Source organism: Pezoporus wallicus, unplaced genomic scaffold, assembly GCF_028554395.1.
Source record: "Pezoporus wallicus isolate ANWC-B61680 ecotype Strahan unplaced genomic scaffold, APGP_CSIRO_Pwel_v1 scaffold_7107, whole genome shotgun sequence".
Classification (NCBI taxonomy): domain Eukaryota; kingdom Metazoa; phylum Chordata; class Aves; order Psittaciformes; family Psittacidae; genus Pezoporus; species Pezoporus wallicus.
The window spans coordinates 6,887,222-6,908,756 of record NW_026642114.1 but is presented as its reverse complement, the minus strand read 5'-3'; the positions used below and the strand labels follow the sequence as shown (position 1 = coordinate 6,908,756).

The window sequence follows — 21,535 nt, the reverse complement described above, 5'->3', positions numbered from 1 at the left end:
AGCCCTTTGTGGCTCAGACCCCACCCCAGACCAGACTGAGGAATGGCCAGGCTCCACACTAGAACTGGCTGCAGCTGGTCCTGCCTGTGTAATTCAGAGAAGCTGGTTGTATGAGGCTCTTTCCTTGGTTTTCTTCAGCTAGTGAGCCCTCACTAGCAAGGAGTGGCTGTATTCCAAGAACACAGGGCTGGATCACCCCATGGCTTCACCCCTGGCTCTGCACAGCCACGCAAATGGACTAAAGTATCTCTGCTCCCTGCTTGGGGAGAGCAGGGGGACTCCCTCAAGCTGGGCTTTCTCAGCTCTGGCCTGCAGCCAGTATGCAGTGGCTGGAAGCCCAGAGATACTATCAGCCAGCGAGCTCCTGGAGGGGATTACAGACCCTGCTCCACTGAGCAATTGAACAAGGCAGCTGAACTGCAGCCCCCCACTGGCCCAGGCCCTGGAAAGCAAGAGGAGCAGCAGGCAACTTTCTTCCCTGAGCAATTCTGGCAATTGCATTGGTTTCCAGGAAATATAAATAACTGCACAGCCATCTGGAACCAGCCATGGGCTGGTCAGCAAAAGCCCTCTTCCCAGCATCTGCCCTATTTCTGCTAGCTACTTGGTGCAAATGCAGAAAGCATCAAGGAGGTGGCATGGTGGGCAGACCCCCAGCACTCGGAGCAGTGAGCTCAAGTCTTGCCCTGCCTTTATACCAGAGACCATCTTCCCTTGACCTTCAGTGCAGGGCCAGAGCGGCTCCAAGCCTAGAAGCTTGTGCAGGGGCTCGGGATGCTCAGCCCCTTCCCAGGCCACTGACTGGCCTTCAAGGTGCTATGGACACAGGCAGGAACAGAACCCTCACTCCATCGTACTTCACTTTTCTTCATTTTATTTTTATTTGTACAGCTATATTTTACAGAACGCATTAATGCAGTTTAGACACAGCCCAAACCCTGTCTCCCGAGATTGTTTATAACACAAGCATGTAAAATAAGATCAAAAAAATAAAACAAAACCAAAAAAATAGAACATTCCCCGACAGAGAGTTCCGTCAAAACTCCTTTTGCAACATCAGGCTGTACCTTGAAGAAACGGAGCTCAATATAGTCCATACATTGAAAACTTCCATCGAAAAGAAAGGCACCGTGCGAAACCACATTTTACATATATACAGACTGAGAACTAGAACAAAAAAAAATTACACTTTATTATTATTTTAAATTCCTTCTGCAGCTTTGTTGGTTTAATACACACTTTTTTGTAAATTGTAAACCTTCACTTGCAAAAAAATACAAATACACTGATGCATTTAGACAAAATATTTTCTTACTTGTACAGATGCAATACTTTAAAATATCTCATTAAGTGCTCTATCATAATAAAGATTCTCAGAATGGCTTCTGCCTGCAGAGTCCAACTGAGCCTTTAATGCATTATATATTTTTAATATAGCTTTTTTTTAAAGGTCTATATATATTTATTTTATATATATATTTATATATTTATATCTATATATATTTACAACTCTGCCATAGATTCCTTCACCTTTGGTTAAAAAAGTTAAAGCCCTCTCTTTAATAGCATACTTTCTCTTTAAAAGAACACACATTTTGCATACAAAAGAAAAAATCTGTTCCCATAAATCAACATTACATTCCTCATCTTCAAACGGCAAAGGCTGTGAAGGTTAGACTCCAGAGTTTATCAACACTCCACTGCACAGACATTTAAAATGACTATTTTGATTTTACGTTTTATATACAGTAAGATCTGAATAATTTTAATTTTCTTTCCGCTTCACATAACTGGGAAAAAATAAAACCCGTGTATTTGCAATTTCTGTTCGGTTTCTAATGTTTTTCCACCTATCTGTACTATGGGTTTAGAGGCACTCCATCATGTGATGAATTTTTTTCTTTTCTTTTTTTTTTTTCTGTTTGTTTTAATTTTACTCCTTTTTCTTTTAAAGTGTTGCAAGTATCCTTTGGACAGATTCTCCCCATGGCAAGACAACCTTCTCCTACGAAATCCTCTGCTTTAGCAGGCCTTGGGGAGCTCTGGAGGCACCTCGCTCGCTGAGATGCGATACTGCACCTTGGTGTTGGTGATGGCCCCGTGCTTCTGCCGGAGGTGAAGCCGCAGCTGGCTTTTGTGGCGGAAGTGTAGGTTGCACTTCTCACACTGCAGGGTGAGAGGGAAAGACAGAGGGTGTGAAATGTGATGCTAGGGAAACACATCCTTCCTTTTAGGGCAGGCACCCATCCTGTGCAAATGCTTGTCCCCCAGCAGCTACCTCAGGATGCTGAGTGCATTATACTGGTGGATGAGGGAAATGTGGGAATATGGTGGAAGAAGCAGTACCTGGGGACTCTCCAACCCAGGCTTTCAGCAGCACACGGTTTGGTTTATGGGATGCTCAGAGGCTCAGGTCCCTTAGGGGAGGACCCCGGCTCTGATGGATGTAGCTCCAAGCTCCTTATCTAGATGCTGAAACCAGCTATGGGACTATTTCAGGAGCTGCTTTTGACCCCTGACAAGCTGGATGGCTCCAGAGGGATATGTGGATGATAACCCCTGCTCCGATTTCCTCTCTAGCAGATGGGGAAAGCCACAAAAACTTCAGCAAAGAGCAGGGAGTCCTCAGGCTGCAAGCAAGGGCAGGGCAGGTTGCTCAGCTGGGGACCCCAAGCTAGGCTTTGTGCTCCTTTCCCCTCATCTCTGTGCACAGCAAGCAGCTGTGATTTAAGCCACAGATACTTGGAGAAGGGTGACCTTCTTCCAGATGGGGCAGAAGAAAAGAAGAGCAGCTAAGATGTACCCAGCCTGGGCCACACATTAGTGTTTCCAACACAGCCGTTCATGACAAAATAACATGTCAGCATCAGTTAAGGCACGAGAGGGGTTGAGATCCCCCCCCCCCAGACAAAGCTGAGTTACTCACATGATACGGTTTCTCTCCCGTGTGGATTCGAAGGTGACTTTTGAGGGTCTGCAGGTGCCGGAAGCGTGTGCCACAGATCTCGCAGGGATACGGCTTCTCCCCGGTGTGAATGAGGACGTGAGCACGGAGGTGGGCCACCTAGAGAGAGCAGTTCCAGGTGAGGACAGCCCCAGAGATTAGGGCATCCCAACCAGAGCAAGTGCATTCCACCAGGAACAGGGGTCTGCCCAGCCATCTTTTTTTTTGGTCTATTGGGCTCTAGTAGGGAGTCAAAACAACATGTATCTGATGCCCGGTATCTCTAATCCTTAATAGCAAATGGAGGAAAAGAGCTAAAAACAGCAACCACGCTTCCTTCATACTAAGCCAAACTGGCCCACACAGACCATAAAGTCCCTTTTTATACCACAAGACCACAGGAAGAGCTGTCCTAGGCAGCCTCATCAGCCTCCTCCCCGCCATGAAGTTATCACCAGTTTTGGGAAGGAGATCTGTCCATGTACCACCTCCCCAGGCTCTGCAGGTCCCAGAGGCCATACACACCTGGACGAATCTGGCCCCACAGGTCTCGCACTTGTATGGTTTCTCTCCGGAGTGGATGCGTGTGTGGGTTTTCAGGTTGGCCGGCCGGTTGAACTGTGCCCCACAGATGTTGCAGCGGTACGGCTTTTCTCCTGCAGAACCCAAAACAATGGGTGAGGGATTAACTATGGGCACGCTCAGCCCCCACGATCCACGGTGCTCCCCAAAGCTAAGTCCCTTCAGATGCCATACCCCAATGGCATGAAGCACTAGCCCCAACTCCTTGTCCCTTTTGGAGATGGCTGTGGACAAGCAACATCACCTCAGGGTGTCTCCAGAGCAGGGTGAGCTCAGGAGGTACCCAGGCACCACCAGATTATCTTTTCTTTTTCAGGCTGGGAGCTGCAGCCTTCAGGGCAAGGGAGAAAGTCAGGTAACTCTCCCAGCAAGGATTAACAACGTTGCTCCTCCTGGCCCTGCAACAGCGGCTGGCACATCCCCACAGCCATCACTAACCCACACAGGGCCACCTGGCTCCCTTTGGGCTCCTTGTGGTCCCCAGCCCATCCTGCCTCTGCAATTTGTCACCTCTTTAGAGGAGAGAAAGGAGCTGATAGAGCAGAAAAACCAAGGCATACCCAGCAGCCTGGCTTCTAAGTCATTATTTTGGCTATGGTCACTGCTGCTGGCCTCATCAGATGGGTTTGATGACAAGTGGGAATTAGCCATTGTCTGTCCCCTCCTGCTTTTTTCTTTTGTTTCCAGGCTTTGACCCCATGCACCCTCAAACTTTGCCCCGGCACCTGTGTCATCTCATTTGCCTGGAATGAACTGAGACTGCAGGGATTTGTGTCTAATTCAGTGCAGCAGCACTGAGTCGTCAGCCCAGACTTCCTTTCCCCAGCTAGTTAGCTGGTTGTTGACGTGTTAAGCGTTAATAAAGGCATGGGAAAAAAAAAAATCCCTAGGTTTGTCAGCAAATGACTAAACCCTTAATATCCCCTTCTTTTCTCAGCTTTCAATGTGGTGATTCAGACTCCATCCATTCACAGATTTTCCCATCAGCAGAGTTTCTGCCAGGCTAAGTATGACCTGGATTTCTAGGATGTAGGGGAAAAAAATCTCCAGACTTCTCCCTGAATGTTCTTTTTAAGTCTATCACAAAGTAACCTGGAGGCCAATGCATCCCAGCCATGCATTTTGCAAGATGCTTTTAGAAATGGTGGTGCTCAGGGCTTTACAGCAAAAGAGCTTGAGCTCCATCCTCCTGCTGTGAGGAGAGGCAGCATCTCCCCCATTCCCAGGTTTGGTGCTCTGCCCCAGGGATCCCTAGCAATGCCAAGAAAAGCACCTTGCTCTTCCCATCATGGACAGCTTGTGACACAGAGCAGAGGACGATGCACCTGGGACAAGCCCAGCCATAGATACCCACATGCCCAGCAACTTACAGCCTCCCCAGTAGGTCTTCCCCATGGCCAGCACCTACCTGTGTGGACGGTTTTGTGGCTGGCAAGGTTCCCCTTGTAGCGGAAGGAGGCCTGGCAGCGGTCACACTTGTAGGGCTTGTCACTGTGTACTTGCAGAGAGTGTCTCTTGAGAGAGGCCTCCTCAGAGAACCGGCAGTCACACTCATTGCAGAAGAAGGCTCCATTCTCTGGAAGAACAGAAAGGAGAGCAATGAGATGGGCAAATGCATGGGCAGCACTTTGGTGGGCCACGGGATAGGTTTGGGATTGTGGAGAGGGATAGCGAGTGTTGGAACAAGAAGCTGAGTGCAGGCATTTGTGGTCAGCAGTATTTGCACCATGCCATTACCTCCTGACTTTTTTGTGCACACAGCAATATAATGTGTGGTTTGAGAAAGCAAAGTCATCATGAGCTCTCTCTCCTTCATTGTGACACAAGCTGCTTCCAAGAAGCCAGCATCTCATATGAATACTTCCCAGAGGGGTCCACAAAGGCACTCAAGTTATCAAGCATCCTCTGAGGGATGGATGCTGAGCTCTGGAGCAACCCCAGCACTTTCAGATGTCTTGAACCTTTAAATGTACAGATGTCTTCCTTGGGCACAGGAAGACCATTATTATCTGAAGTACAAGGCAGGTTGCCCTCCATAGGAGGGTGCCTGTCTCTCAAGTGCTCTATATAGCTTTGACTGTCACAGTCGGATTCCCTCTGCGGATCTCTGCCCACACTACAGGTGACAATGCTGCACTCCCCCTCCCTGAGCTACAGGCAGATGGGTGCACAGATACTTGTTTCTGGGCTTATGGAGTTTTGCAACAGGATTGCAAGCCTCATTATCTGCATTTCTCCAGATGTGCGTATTGGACACCCTGATAATTAAGACATCATGATGGAAGTATGAGACACACCATCTTGCCTAATCCCCATTAGGGTCATTACATCTGCCAAGCTTGTTCTCCTGTGGTTCGGGGGGTGGGGTGAACTTGTTTCCTGTCCTTAGCTGACAAGTTTGCAGCAGGTGACTAACTCCCCACGCAAGATATCTAGATGGTGCTGGGGAATGGGAGGAAGGAAGCAATTCTGATGTATGCGTGTCCCTCACGTGTGCGCACAGCTGGTTAGCCACTTAAGAGGGGACTGTAAAGCACCTTGGGATCCACCAGCATCAGGGACGGGTCTGACTGCCTGTTTGGACACAGGGCACTGCATGGATGGGTACCTGGACTGCACAGCCCCCTTGCCTGCTGGCTGAAAAGGTGACCAGGGATGCAAGACTCACCGCAGCTGGAATCAGAATATTCAGACTGGGTTTCCCCCATCTCCTCTCCGAAGTTTGAGCCAGGGGTATGAAGGCACATCTCAGCATGTTGTGGGGACTGGCAACCACAGGAACTGCACTTTGATGAATGCATGTACAGCGGGGACTGCCCTTCACTGCTCCGAGGGGACCCATCCCGGGACCTGTGGAAAGACAGCAACACAGAGAGCTGTGAGAAGGCTCTTGCTGTGCTTCAACTACTAGGTCCTTGTTTGCACTCTTCCACGCACAACGGACAGACATGTTTTATGGGAACACTTCTGTGGCAAGATGCACAGCATAGCCCTGATCAACAACAGGTCCCTGAGCCTCAATCCCATCACCAAATGGCCTCAAAGCTCTCTAGGAACATCCAGGTTCAGAGGATAGTGTACTGTTCCCTGGTAATTTGGCCTTTCCAATGCTTACAGCCAACCAAAAGCTCAAGAGATTCTGGATCCAGCAATACTAGTTCCATCACTAGTCCAGGCACCACTACAGTGGGGACCGCTGGCACCCAGCTGATGTCACTGGCAGTGCTCCACCAAAGGCAGAGGTTTCCACCTGCTCATGGCTGGACTGCTCAGCCAAATGTTACAGATATTTCACACATTTCCAAACTCTTACAAACAACACAGCGAGTCTTGTGTCTCCAGAGAGGGGCGCTGGGGAGAGAGAACCTTCTCACCTGTTAACAATATTGTTGAGTCTGCTTGCTTGTGGGATAGTAGAGTCTTCTCCACTCACGCTTATCTTTGTCGGGGATTGAACGTTGAGATGCTCCGGCTCCATGGACTGCTGGCAAGTGGACATTGGCACATAGGTGCGAGGAGAAAGGCTTCCCATCTCATTCTGGTCAGCATTGTCTTGTTTGGTGTTTTGATTGAGAGAGTTGAGGACGATGAACTTGTACTTCTTCCAGTTGCACGCTTTGGGGTCTGTGGGGCTCTTTGTGAAGAGGGAGTTGGAGTTCTGACTGATCCGAGCATTCTTGCTGCTGCTGGACTCGGTTGGCGAGTTGGGCTGACAGTCTGACTTCTGGGGGCTCTGGGGGCTGATGAGTCCCTTGCGGTCCAGGGGGGTGTTGGTAGGCTCAAAGTGCTGGCTGATCTCATCCTCTGAAGAGGTTCGCTCCTCCTCTTTGGCCACTTTGTCACAAGAGAAATAAGGATTGTTCCGGATCGAAGGGACAACAGGTTTGGGGCCAGAGGCTACGCTGTAGTGCATGTCACTCCTGGCTTCTTCAGCAGCACCTTCTTTTGGAGCATAGATGGTAGCGTGGCACATGTTGGCTGAGATGTCAGTAATGGTTCTCATGTACTCTGTGGGGATGGTCCTGGAGCTGTCGCATGGTAGGATCCTCTCCTTGGGGAAAGCACCTGCCCTCGAGAGTTCAGAGAGGGGCATCCTCATCTCTCTCAACTCATCATCCACAAGGAAGCTATTTAGAGGGAGTGGGCTGTATCCATGGTAGGAAATGGGGGATCCAGACAAACCATTGATCAAGCCAGGTGCAAAGGCCCTCCCGTTGCAGAGGGACCCATTTTGGAGAGGCATGCCATTCTCTGAGACTTCTCTGCTCCGATAAGCCATCACCTCTGGGTGACTCAGCATCCGTCCAGCCAAAAACTCTTCCCTTGGGGTCTTCACAGCAGACACCATTTCTGCTTCACTGGAATCAGGCAAGAAGGAGGGAGACACAGTCATTTTCAGCCCGTAAGGATAAGTTCGCAGAGACTTTGTTGGCTCTCCCCGTTCCCACCCAAACACACCATCTCAGGCTCTCCAAAGTACACTCACAGTGCTCACCTAGACTTGACAAACCTTCGGCAAGTATCAACCACATGCTCCATCTGCAGGTACAGTGCAGTGGCCATCACGGCCATGATGTTGCTCTCCCTCAAGTTCAGGCGGGATGTATACATGAAGTCCAAGAGGATGCAAAACCCCTCAGGGTTAATTTCAGGGTCCAGGTTGATGACATTCAAGTTGCACTTGAGCTGGTCAGTGAAGATGCTGTAGAAAAGGCCACTGCAGAGAGGAGACAGGGGAGAGGATGAGTGTTATAACAATTCAGAGGAAGAAAGGGAAATTTGTCTGAAATCCCTTAGCACAGAGGGGTTCATGAAGGGGAAGGGAGGAAGAGACAGCAATTAAAGAATTCCCTGAGCTTTCCCCTTATTATCAAGCTTGGTTTCTCAGCTTAGTAAGCGTCTTCTGCACTGTACTTTTCCCGACTGGAACAGCCTGCTTTTAGATTTCACCCGCTCAACAACTCCCTACTGCCTACATTTAGAAATTCCCCCCCTTTTTTTTTTTTCTCGTCGCTGTTCTTACCAACACCCCCTTCCCACTGTGACTCATTTCTTTCAGAAGCCTCTTGGGGCACCCATGCTCACTCTTTAACCAGAAAAGAAAAAAAAAAAAAAAAGAAAAAAAGGAAATGTTGGCAAAACATTTTTCAGATGTCTTCATAGTCAGACCTTTGCTTTCTCAGATCTTTTATATCTTGTCAGCAGGAGACCCTGCAAGGCATCTGCCGTAATCCAACTGCGTAACGGTGGGATGTTATTTACCATACACTAGGAAACAATTCCAGCAATCTTAGGAGCTGGAAAGGGATTTCAGACCCCACCAGGCTTGGAAAAAGAAATCAACAAAGGTGGGTGCAGCCAGCAGCCAGGGAGGAATAGCTCTAGAAATAGCAGCAGCAGGGGACACTGAGGTCACAGAGAACACACTCACCCCAGCGAGCGTCCAGCCTTCCCTTTCCTTCCCGCTCCTGTCCTGTCTTTGCAGAGCATTTGAGCTCTACCTCAGGAATATGCCTCATATCTGCTCTGCTCCTGTTTGTCTCTGTGGGTTGCACGTGGGCAGATGTGGGTGTGCAAGGAGGAGAGAGGGTGTGGGCATTATGCTGGAGGCAAAGAGTCGCAGCTCTAATCCTGTTACAGGTACAAAATTCTTGGCGGCCCCTTTCACTTCTGCTTCTCTCCCTCCATTTCCCCTTCTGTAAACCCCACAAACCTCCCCAGTGCTGCAGCAGTACTGCTGACGGCCAAAGACAGAGAGAGTGGGGAAGGGAGGCAGGGAGGGAACCCTGCTCTCACCTGCAGGCCATCAGGACTGTTTTATGGGCTCTGAACTGCTCCCGGTTCACGATGATGACAACATCAGTCAGGATATCCCGGCTTCTAAGGCGATTGAGATTGAGAAGGACATCGCTCGCATGGCGGGTGAACTGAATGCAGCTGTCTGCTGGCGAGGCCATCTTGAGTCTACTTGAAAGAGAAGCAGGAGGAGGATGGGAATGGAGAAGCAGCCAGGCAAGCACCCTAAACCCAGCGAAGAGACAGCTGCTGCTCTAGGATGTGCTCAGACAGCCAACTGCTGCTGGCAGGGACAGCACTAGATCCTTGGTCCCAAGGCAAACAGCCCTGCACCCCTCCAAGCACCTGCCAGGCTGCTACCAACAGTGAGACCTGGCATGTCTCAGTCCCACCCAGAAAACTGGCAAGCAAAGGTGACCAGACCCTCCTGAAGGTTAGCTAACCAGCTCCTCATTCTCCCTGCCTCGCCCATGGCAGCTCCACCCCAGCCCACTCCTCCCACCACCACTTGCATTCATCTCCATGAAGCTCCCAGCACAGTTTCCTAGCCTTCAGATCTTCCTCAGAAGCAATCCCCCTCACTCGCCTGCTGGCTGGCTGAAAATCTAGCCACAGGAATCAAAACAAGCCATTAGGTTCCAAATGAAGATTTCAACACCTGGAAAATTCAGCCTGCAGTGGATCACCAACCCTCATTCATCAGCAAACTACTTTCTTGCTCCCAAGTGCTGGCCACTCTGGAGAAGACCTGTCCACAGTTTCCCAATGAACTGGTGGTGACAATGAAAAGAAGAACTCATCTAACCTGCTGAGCTGCTACCCACACTGCAGCCCAGTCTCTCCCAGTGAGCAAGGCTCGAGTTAATCGAGGAACATGAAGCCTTCCCTCAACACAATGCCTGTTGACCCATCTCAGAAATGTCCTCCCAGCTAGCACCCAGGGAAGACCACAACTCCCTGTGCCTAAAGTCTGAGCTGGAATGTGCATCCTCAGCATCAAATTCCCCCGTGATCAACCCCCTCCCACAACTTCAACTCCTCCTCCTTCCCCAGCAGCATATGAACATACAGTATTTTCTACAGAGCAGCTGCTCTCCCAGAAACGAATTCCAGCTGGGTCTAATGAAACCTTCATTCAACATGGTAAAGGGAATGGGGAGGGGGGAGGATGGAAGGGAAAGCACAAAATTAAGATTTACATACCCAATGCCTCAATTCACAGTCCAAAAGTTTCTTTCAAACCTACAAATAAAGCACAAGAAAACAAACGCCACATTAGCTGGCAATTATGAATTGGCCATGGCAGGACACAAGCCTGCTGTTTCGTTCAAGTATCACTTGGATAAAAGCTAGAGATAACAAACCTTCTACTCTCCAGTAAGGTTAACATTTGTTTCTTCCGGTACAGTACATTCTTATCACAACCACAGGCTTTGAGAATCCAATCATAGCTTCTTCCACACCCTCTAGCCCAAACTATGGGCGTATGCCAAGGAGATTTTCATTTCCATGACTCAGGAACTTAAAGGCAGGTGGGGAAGGGAAGCCAAGTGAGAATTTTCTCACCACTTCTTCCGGAGATAACTCTTCCCTTGCCAAGATCAAATTCTCAGCTGGTGCCACATCCAAGACCAATGCCATATTCCCAGCACCTTGTTAACAGGTATGACTTACACACAAGCATCTGCTGCCACTCTGCTCAGAAACCTGGAAAGAGCCTGAATCCAGCCCTCAGAAACAGCTGCTGTCCTCCTCAGAATACACACTCACTCCAGCCACTGGTAAAAATGCCCTCGCATAGGACTGCCCAACAGACTGGGGAAGATACGAGCATCACGTACCAAAGTGACTTGGCTAGGATTGCATAGGAAGCCAGTGGTGGAGACGGATGAGGACCCAGAACAAATGCCTTCCTTTGGCTGCTGGAAATGCCTTCTCCCAAACCTCAAGCTTTGTTTCCAGCTGCTGGCTTCACAGGCAATGTGGTTGGGGCAGCATGGCAAGGAAACTCAGGAGTTAAATGCCTTTCAGAACTCACACTATTACTCCCAAACTCACTTAAAACCAGCAAAGACAATTGACCTGGCATCAATGCAGGAAGAAGTTCCTCAGGCAGCCACCCCAGCAGGGAAAAGCACAATATATAAGTGAACCAAGAAACCCCAAGACCTTCACCCCACTGTTTTGAGGACTGACCCTCAAAAAAAAATGGATGGACACAACAGGACTGCCAGCACTTGCAAAGAGCCCATCCAACTCTGTGAGGAGAAGTGCACATGTGGAGCCGAAGCTCCCCTCACATCCCTGGAGACACCGGGGTGGGATGATGAGGTGATAAATCTCATTCAAAACCTAGAGGGGTGCCTTACAGCCCCATTCCAGCTAGCAAATGCAAGTCTTCAGAGCTGTTCTGAGCCTGACTAGCTTAAAACTTAATACACACATACAGTGACTCATTTCCCAAACACTGCAGACTCTGATCTTTCTATGCATGCTTGCTCCCAACTCGCTACCAACAATCACAAGCCAGGGGACCCGTGGAGCTCTGCAAGGAATCCAGCATGCATCCATGTATCCACACAAGCGCAGATGTACGCATTTGGGGCAGCTGGGTGGCATCCCAACCACATATGCAGTGACAGATGCACCCCGCTGGGCTCCCAGGGACTCACCCCAATGTCAGAGACACAGGGAGGTGACCCATCCAAACACCAGCAAGGTTACAAACTGCGATGAACTCTGTGCCTGGGAGCATCATGTGAGAAGCTGCTGCTGTCGCCAAATTCCCTTACCCACAGCGAGGCCACAGTGCTGCCTGGGGAAACACATAGCTCTTCTCCCAGAGCTAGAACCCGGCACAGCCCTCTCCCCGCTCCACTCACAAATTATCCCTCCCCAGGGCAGCGCTGCTGCAAGGGGAAGGGGGGGCCATCCCAAGCAGCTTCCAGCTGCAGGATGTGGGCATGAAAAAGGGAAAGGGACCTTCCTTCCCCTTGCTATGCTGAGCTGGGTTAACCCTGCCCCTCCCGGCCTCTGCACAGCACCAGCTCTGGACTGCAGCACGGGAGGATGCTCTGACCAGAGACCAGCAGAGCAGGCTACAGCAATAAGGAGCAGAGACCAGCGATGGGGAGCAGAGAAGACCACTGCAGCCAATCATGGTCTTAATCATCCACCCCCTTCAAAGCCTATGCAGTTTCCCAAAACTAAGATGGATCCCCAGCACCGCCCCAAGCTCACCCCCCCTACCGTTTTCCTGCCCAGTACCTTGCAGGTGTGGGCTCTTCGGCAATCCTTGGGGCTGCACACCAGGGCTTGCTGTGCCCAAAGAGGAAGGTCTGGGCCCATTTCAGGGGTGGCCACATGGGACTGTCACTGCTGCTGCCTTCCAGGAAGGCATTGGTTCTACCCCAGTGGTTCAGGGAACGGCCCTTCCCTGCCGGCACCTCCCCGAGAAAACCCATTCCTGGAAGGGAGCCCGGGGCTGGCTCTACCCTCCCTGCAGCCGGCTCAAAGAGCATGGGGAGGGTGCACCTGTGCGGGGGGAATCCCTCTCAGCTCCACCCCATGCAAAGGTGAGACCCTCACAGATCTCCCACCCCAGGTCAGAGGGAAGAACTAGGGACTTACCCCCTCATCCATATTTCTGCCATGCACAGGGAAACCCGTCCATCCATCCACTCCTCCATTTACAGGGAATCCCTTTTCAATCATCCTCCTCCCACCCTGTACACAGGGGAAACTTTCTGCTCCCCTACCCCCTTTTGCATGGGGGATATACCCTGTGGCCTCTTCCCCTCTCCCATCCCAAAATACATAGTCTGAAGGAGGGCATGGATCACTCCCCCTCCCTGGCACCCCTGCCTCTTACCCCTCCAGAGCCTGCAGCGCTGACTCCCTCACATCATCTTGGAGTGTGGCTGGGTGAAGTCTCCTTTCCCCACAGCCTCATCCCACAGTGCTTTGAAACTGCCCGCCCTAGGGAAGCTCCAACCTGTCTCCCAGCCCCTTTTCTCCCCAGTCTCAGCCCCATGGGAACATCCCCTTTGACTGCCAGGTCACTGCCTGGTTTATCCTTAACAGGAACCAGGACAGCCAAGAAAATGGGGTGGGAAGCCCTGGGCGCAGCCATAGGTGCTACAAGCCACGGTGAAGAGGATACTTTCAGCCAGGGGCACGCAAGCACCCAGCTTAGCTTTTCTGATATCATGCAGCCAGGGAGCACTAAGCGTCCTTTAGCTGTCACAGCAGAGTTTTATTAATTTAGTAGCTTCTGGTTGGTGTCTAGGCTAAAACGTGGCTAGGTTAATAATAACCCAAGAAGAGACTGAGAGAAGTCCTAGCGCACGGTGTCAGCACAGATCAAAAGCAGCATCACTAGTGCAAGCCCTGTCGTATTTTCCATTGTACCCTTCCGTGAGTAGATTGCGCTCACTCTATCGAGCGGTCTCAATCTGATCCAATTTCCTGCCAGCAAACAAATGTTTCTAGGAAATGCAATACGTTATCTGGACGGGTTTATTATCAGCATTTGGAACCAGGAAAAGTGCATACTTTCTCAAGCGCTGCAGGGAACTTTATAGTTTGTACTTCAAAAGAGGGTTTTAAAAGGATTGCCCTTGAAAGCTGGCCTGGCTCAAGTCTCCACATTGTTTTGGTCTTTGCAGAAGAAAACACGGAGGGGGGAAGGCACACTGAAACTGCCTCCAATGTTTTCCACTGAGAACTCCCCTGCCCTCTCTGGAACCAAGCTCTGACTGCGAGGCAGAGGCAGCACATGCCCTTGGGAAGCGAGGAGTCAAGCTTTCTTCAGCATTTCGAACGACCCCAAGCAATTTGGCACATTAATTTTTCAAGGAAAGGCAGTAACAGCTCCCCAGCTGAAGTCAAGGAGCTACTCCAGAGAACATGGATGGACACCATGCCCTGCCAACAGTAAGCTCTGCGTCAAGGTGCTGACCCAACAGCCGGATGGAGAGTTGGGCATCCCCAGAAACTGAGCTGGGTCCGTGGCCCAGCAAGGCTCAGAAGAGGTGCCCCATCAACTGCACCCTGCACTGGGGCAGTAAATCAGCAGCCAGCACAAACCCAACCCTCTCTGTGTCCTCCTGGGTTTGATGGTGGCACAGCTCATTTTGGCAGTAAGAAACCAATCTGGCATCCTGCCTAGATGGGACTAGACATATAGGCACTTTGGGAGTCCCTTGGCCAGGCGAAAGATACCCTCTCACCCCTAAATTTAGCTAAACAGATACAAGGAGACTCATTTCAGAGGGTACGCATTCAGGACACATTGTTCAGGACCCACAGTCCTGCACTGGGCTCACTCCAAGCTCCCCCCTCCATAAACAGGGGTCCCACATTCCTTATGGATACCTGGTATGCCACCCAAAGACAGCATGCTGACCAGGAGGACGAGGGGGGAGAAAACAGTATAGAAAAGCCTTCTTGCCCTCTCTCAATGACCTGTGCTTCAGATGTGAAGCTCCACAGAGATTACTGGGGCTTTAAAGCAGTCCCAAACACTACACACTTGCTCCGATTTAGGGCTGTGTGTCTTTCGGCTGCCAGCATCCTGCAGCAATGGGAACACACAAGATCCAGCATGGATAAAAAAAAAAAAATGTGGGGAGGACTTCATTTGCAGTCTAAATTTGCAGTCTGAAGGAGCTTTCTGGTCAGATGCTGACTTTTGGATACTCATCTAACCAAACTGCAAACTGTGAACTCCTGAGGTTTGCCAATGCCTGCTGTAAACATGGAAACCAAGTGTCACTTTTTGCCAAACAGAAGAATGGTTTAAAAATAGATCTAGAAAAGAATACAGGCACTCGGCATACAGAGCTCCTGTTTATAGACTCCCATGCTACTATAAAATGGAACAAGAGGTTATGAGCATGAAGGCAACTTTTAACCAGATTTAGATTTTACAAACTTCTCAGAAACCTGAAAGCAACATTTCAGGCTCCAGCCGAACCAGTAAAAGCTCTTCATGTGGAGTTTACAGTCCAAATACTACAGCACATGGACTAAAACTGGTGTGAAATGGTTCTTCAACCTCAACACCATAAATACACGAAGGTACGTAAGCTGCACACTGAGAAATGCACTTACTGGTTCCTTTTACTCACCTATAGACTTTGTAACAAGGTTTTCTTTTCCATGGGGTATTCACATAAAGTGAGAGGGCACCCATCCCTGCCTGTACATTACAGGACTGCCTCACAGAGTTCTACCACCTGTATTTGTAATGGTGTTTTGAGGACAGTGTTACTGTTTACTGTAAAAAAAAAAACAACAACCAAACAAAAACACCCTGAAAACCAAAAACCACACAAACCAATAAACAATCCAACCAACCAAAACCAAACAAGCATCATTCCTACAAATTAGTATCTGGCTGCTGAAAGCTCACACCTCCTTTAACCCCTCCCAGCAAAAAAAAAAAAAAAAAAAAAAAAAAAAAAAATCGTAAGAAAGCATAGCTTTACAATGCATCCTAAATTAGGCAGAAATTCATGGGCAGATCAACACCACAACTCAGAAAGATTTTCACATGAGATTTCATGACCAGACCCGGAGAGAACTCCCTATGGAAATGTCAGTGACTTTAATAAGTGCTCGGTTGTTTCCAATTAGTCTTCTTAAGTAAGTTCAGTGGCATCCAGAGTTTCCTCTGCCACTTTCCTCCTAGCTGGCAAGCTTTGATTTTTCTGTTTTTAAAGGAGCAGTTAATAAACATGTTCCCACTCTGCGAAGCTGCCGGCTCCCTAGCCGGGAGGAAGGGAAGAGCTGACACTAGATGGCACCAGTTAGCTTTGCTGCAAGAGCAATTTTCCCCCTTGGAAAATAAAACACCCCAACCAAACCTGGAAAACATATAATTTTGCCGATGTAATTCTGTTTCTCTTAAAACGCGTCTGAGCAACATTACTTTTATGAGCTTTTCCAGCCTTGTTTTGAGAAACTTAATGTTTCTGCTAGGTTTATTTTTGTCTCATCAGACAGCAGGCTGAAGTCCTCCCCGTGCTGCAAACAGAGATGTCTGAAAAGTATCATAACGACTTTTGACGTAGTTTTTTTTTTTTTTTTCCTTTTCTTGGGGGTGGGATTTGTAAGAATCACTTCTCATTCCGACTTCTTCCTTCACAATAATAACTAACCAGTTAACCTCCACTTCCTCTCCCAATATTGACTCAGACAGTCAGAACTGAAAGGGATTAGAAATTGGAATTGAAATGCATCCCAAGAGATCTTTGATCTGTTTTGCCAGTCAAAATTGAACACTCTGAGATGAAGTCTTTTCTCACTGGAACAATGCAATAACCCACTCCTCTGGAAAACTGCTAGACACCCTTTGAATATTTTTCAATATATTTGATGATTAGTTTCATGCAGGAAAATTTGCCATCTATAATGTAAGCTTTTAAGCCTGTGATCCTGTCATTACAGGAAAATAACAGAACCTCAGGTTCTGCCTCTCCATGTATCTATAAGGCGAGGCTTCCCCTCTTAAATATTTTTAAAGTGGTTTTTGAACTGTAAGGTTCCCCCCTACCCCCCTGAGGACTACAGGAAAAAAATCTGTACTTGCTTTTAAAGCACTTATCCTTAAAACATTTGAAACAATACAGCAAATAATAATTTTTAAAGCATTTAAAAGCTCAGAAGAGGAATCAATATGCATTCGCAGATCGAACAAGGACCTGATCCCATACCCGGCCCTGCTGACACTTTTACTGGCACATGTTTGAATTTGGCCCTGGACAGAGATGCTGGACCAAAGCAGAGCTCCTTGCCGAGCCTCATCTGTCTGGCCCCAGCCTCCCTTCGCACTGACCCTGCGCCTACTTAAGTCAGTGGAGAAAACACTAACCCGGGGCCGGGTTTGTTGTTGTTGTTGTTTTTGACTCAGGATTTTAATCTCAGATATGCCTCTTCCCTGGAAATGCATCAAGGGGTCAAAGGCAGCTTTTTAGGCACATCTGCGAGGCCGCCACGGATTTTTCTAAACAAACGCCTTGCTTTCTGTTTCCCTTCTTCCCAAGAGGCGATTTCATAACACTTCATGCTGTGACTTTGCAAACTAAAGGCGAGGGGGGCCGGGCAGGGGGGCAAGATGGGGGAGGGGGGGCGGCCGGGAGAGGTCGCTGCCGCCCGACCACGAAAGTTTTCATAACAAACTTGGGCTTTTTCGGTTTTGTTTTGCCTCCCCCCCCTTTTTATACGGGGGGTGGGGTGTATGCGTTAAAAAAAAAAAAATAACATAAATACACACACGCGCAAGCACACAGGTAACGAAAATAAAACCTTCTCTCTTCCCCCACCGGCTTTTGGGGGAGCCGGACGCAGGCCGGCGGGAGCAAAGGCGACGTGCGCGGAGGTTGCGCGGCTCTCCGCGCCCGGGCGCGCCGCTCGCTCCAGGAATAGCGTGTGGCCGGGGGCCAGCCCCGCGGCTGCCGGCGGCAGATTTACGAGGGCTGTCGCCGCGCCAAGTCCGCCGCGGTAGTAAACACAAGGGAAGGGCTGCGATGGGGGCACCGGGGGCCTCCCCCCGCGCCGCACCCGGGACCCCATCCTTTGCTCGGCGGCATCCCATTGGCCCCGGCGGCAGCCTTCTTCCCGGCGGAGGACCCCGTCTTCTCCGCCGCGGGGGTGTTATTATTATTAATAATATTAACGTTATGATTATTTTGAATCCTGCGCGTAATATTCAGAGTTACTCCATACACTTTCCCCCCTTCCCGAGCTTTGCCCCGCCGTTTATTTCCCAGCCGGTAAAAGCCCGTCGAGGCCGCCCCGGCACACACCGTCGCGCCGAGCGCGCCTCCTTCCCACCCGCACGTCGGGGCCGCCGCTCCGCGGTGTTCCGGGGCCGGCAGCCGGCGACGGCCGAGCTTCCCAGCGGGCTCCCCCCTTCCCCAGGCAGAGAAATGCCGCAAGTGCTCTCCATCATCGCCCGCTCTTAGCCCGGGGCTTGACAGATCACGGCGCAGCCCCGCTACAGGTTGCAAAACGCTCCAGCCGTTTTGCAGTTAGGTCGGGGACTGAACAACAATAATAATTGTATAATAATAATAACAGTAGTAGTAACGATAATAAAATGCGCGTGTGTGGGGGAGATGATGCGGAAGGGCCGAACGGCGGTGTCGGTGCAGCCGAGCCCCAGCGCTACCGTCAGCCCCGCTCCGCGGCGGCGAAACGGCAACAGCGACACAACACGCACCGAAAAGAGAAAAAGAACAGAAAAAAGGGGGGAAACAAGAACGGGGGGGATGCGACGAAAGAAAAATCACACACCCCGGACGAGAGATCCAGCCATTGGGACCCGACCCCGAGTCACGCAAAACGCCCCGTCTCGGCGGGCAGCAGCCGCCGTCCTGCGTCCGCGGGGCGGCTGCAGGTGCAGAGCGAGGCCGCCACCGCCGTCCTGCCCGTCCCCGCCTGGCCGTCACGCGTGCGGGAGCGCCAATAATCCCCGATAACCGATAATCCCCGGGAGAGGACGGCGAGGGGAGACACCACCACCACCCCCACCCCCACCCCCCCCCCCCCGTTTTACATGTTCCCACCGTTAAGACATGCAGCACCCCTGTTTTGCTTCACCCCCGTTCTCACATCCCGCCGAAAGGGAAGGAAGAGAGCTGACAAAAGATCCGCTTTTTATTATTTTTTTATTATTATTTATTTTTATACTTAATTTGGGACCGGGGCGGAGGGGGGAAGGGGGGGCACTTTCGCGTTTACAAAGCAACCCTCCCCCCCCTAAAAAAAAAAACAAACCAACAAACCAAAAATCAAGCCCAGCGAGCAAAGCCAGGACCCTGCTGCATTGCACTGGATTTTTACTTTTTGTTTTGTTTTGGTTTTAACAATTATTTTTCCCTCCATCAGCTTTTTCACTAATTTTTGCAAATGGCCACGCTCAGCTCACGGCCTCCTGTGGGATTTACTCTGGGGAAAAGGAGCTTTTTCCGTAAAGGGCCCCTTCATATGCTCCCCTCCCCGTGGTCCTTTTTGTTTTCAATTTTTTATTTTCTTTTTTCCCTTTCTTTGACAGGATTCTCAACACAAACAAAAAATTACGCTTCTTTTTTTTTTTTTGACATGCGTTTTCTCTTTTCTTTCCCAGGACTCTGGAGTGGTGGGTTAAGTCTTTGTAGCTGTCGTTGTTATTGTTGCAAAATAACCTGTAAGTCTGTAAATAACTCTGCTTGTACGGAAATGTCGGACTGTGCTGGGGATGCAAAACCGCGCTGGCTTTTCTGGAAGGGATTTTGTGTCGGCAGTTCGCTGGGCAAAGGCCTTTGCTGGGAGGCATGGGGTGGCTGGGCAGGGGGAATAGTGCAAAGCCTTTGCAATCCATGTCTCGGGTGGGTTTTGCAGCAGGGCGCAGCGGGAGGGGGCCTGTCACCCCTGCCTTCCGCTGGTCCCGTATGGAAATATATCGCTCTGTATGTAAATCCGTGGCGATTTCTGCCTTTCTATCCCCTGGCCTTGCGTATTTATTTCAAGTGGGCCTGCTGCGGGAGTTTGTCTCGGGGTAGGGGGGATGGATCAGCAGATCCCAAGTCTCATTTTCCTTTCCCCGTCGGTTCTTTGGGCTGCGAGGTGCCGCTGCCGCTCGGCTGGCGGGGAGCAGGGGAGGGCGCGCTCCGGGCTGCGATGGCATTCCCGGCCCGTTGCAATTAATAGAAATTGTTTACAAGAATAACCACTGCAGGTCACGGTGCCCTCGGTCCACTAATGCAATTGCTCACAGCTACTGGTTCAGCCACTGCCGAGCCCCACGGAGCAGCCACCTTGGACGCAAAATCGCCGGGTGCTGCTGTTATTTTCATTTCTTAGCTGAGCTCTGGAACTGAAACACTTTAAAGCAAGGAGGGGAAGGAATAAAAAGAAATTAGGAAGAAAGCCCTTGTGCTAATCTGCCTCATCATTCAAAACGGCCTGGTGGCAAGACAGGCATGGTACTCCCGAGATGCTTGAGGTAGTTCAGATGTGCTGGGGAGACGGCTTTCCTGTAGTTAAAAAGCAATATGTAATTCCCAGTGAGCGAGCACACACAGCTTGAGCTGTGCAACTCTGATCCCGGCCCTGTGCAGGGAGGAGGTCCCCGGGTGTCTGCAGGCTGCTGGGGAAGGAATGGACCCAATAATATAAATTCTGCTCTGGGATTTTTATTTTATTTTTTTTTCAGCACTGAAATTAAAGGAAGGGGATTGGGGGCGGGGGGGTGGGGGGGGTGGGGTGGTGGTGGTGGTGTAGATCTTTTCTGTCATTTCTCTGCAGTGTGGGATGCTTTCACTTTATCCGGAGTGTGTGCTTGGCGGAGCCCAGTGCCTGCGGGACGATCGGGAGCAGCTTGGGTGTTTCTTTTTTAGTGGAGACCCGAGGTCGAGCACAGCTTCTGTTCAAGTAGCACTTTTACAGGGGAGATTTCTCTCTCTGGCTGGCTGCAGCCAAGCTGGGCTTGCATCAGAGTTTCCATTCTAACCCTCCTCGTTACAGGGACGTAGAGAGCAGCCACCACCATCCTCTTTGGGCTGGGAGCTGGGCAGCCTGGGCTGCTTTGTGGGGTTTTTGGCCTTTCTCCTCCAGTTTCGTACCATGCGCAGCCACAGCTCCCCAGGGACTGCTGCCACCCGCCTCCACTTGCTGCCGCTTCCTCCTGCCCCCCAAAAGCTGCAGCAGTCTCTGTGGTGCCTTGCAGGGAGCTTCAGGGTGCTGGGGATGGGGTCATTTCTCTGGGACCTGTGCCGGGCGAAGCCTTGCCATTCTCTTCTCTTGCCTGCTCCATCTGAGTCCCAGCTCGGGACCAGCCGGTGGAGGTGACTACCAAGCAGGCAGGGCAACCATTCGCCGGCGGGGCTGCCTCCGTCACTTCAGTGGGCTGACAGCAAGCGCTTCACTTTGGGGGGCAAGGTGGGCTCATGGTGGGGAGGGCTGCCAGAGTGGGGGGTGTGGGAAGCCACCAGAGGCCCCTGTGTTGGCTGCGGGGCACTCCCCACCGGCCTTGGCCTTGCTCTGGGTCCTGCAGGCCCATGAGGTGCCTGCATGGCACACAGCAGCTGGCCCCGCTTGCTGGGGGCTGTGGTAACCCCGCTGTGGATGGCCAGCCCCACGCACCCCCTCTGAAAAACATACCCCACCCTGCACAGAGCCCTCACCCAGGCAGGGGTTTGAACCCTGATGAGCCGCCTGGCAAAGGGG

At 50.6% G+C, this 21,535-nt stretch overlaps 1 protein-coding gene across 2 annotated transcripts; it reads right to left on the bottom strand.

Annotated features, from left to right (window-relative positions):
* Positions 1–854: 854 nt before the first annotated feature.
* BCL6 (BCL6 transcription repressor) lies at positions 855–10,570 on the bottom strand. 2 transcript variants are annotated; one of them, XM_057427438.1, is made up of 9 exons: positions 10,526–10,570; positions 9,323–9,493; positions 8,022–8,243; positions 6,901–7,884; positions 6,195–6,376; positions 4,935–5,102; positions 3,470–3,600; positions 2,927–3,064; positions 855–2,166 (listed from the first exon to the last, which is right to left on the bottom strand). In XM_057427438.1, the coding sequence occupies exons 2-9, from the start codon at positions 9,481–9,483 to the stop codon at positions 2,023–2,025; spliced, it is 2,130 nt and encodes a 709-aa protein (XP_057283421.1). In that variant the 5' UTR covers positions 9,484–9,493; positions 10,526–10,570; the 3' UTR covers positions 855–2,022. The 2 variants fall into 2 exon arrangements, with proteins under 2 accessions (XP_057283421.1, XP_057283420.1); XM_057427437.1 differs by having other exon boundaries at positions 9,323–9,490; positions 10,526–10,564.
* Between the last annotated feature and the right edge of the window lie 10,965 nt (positions 10,571–21,535).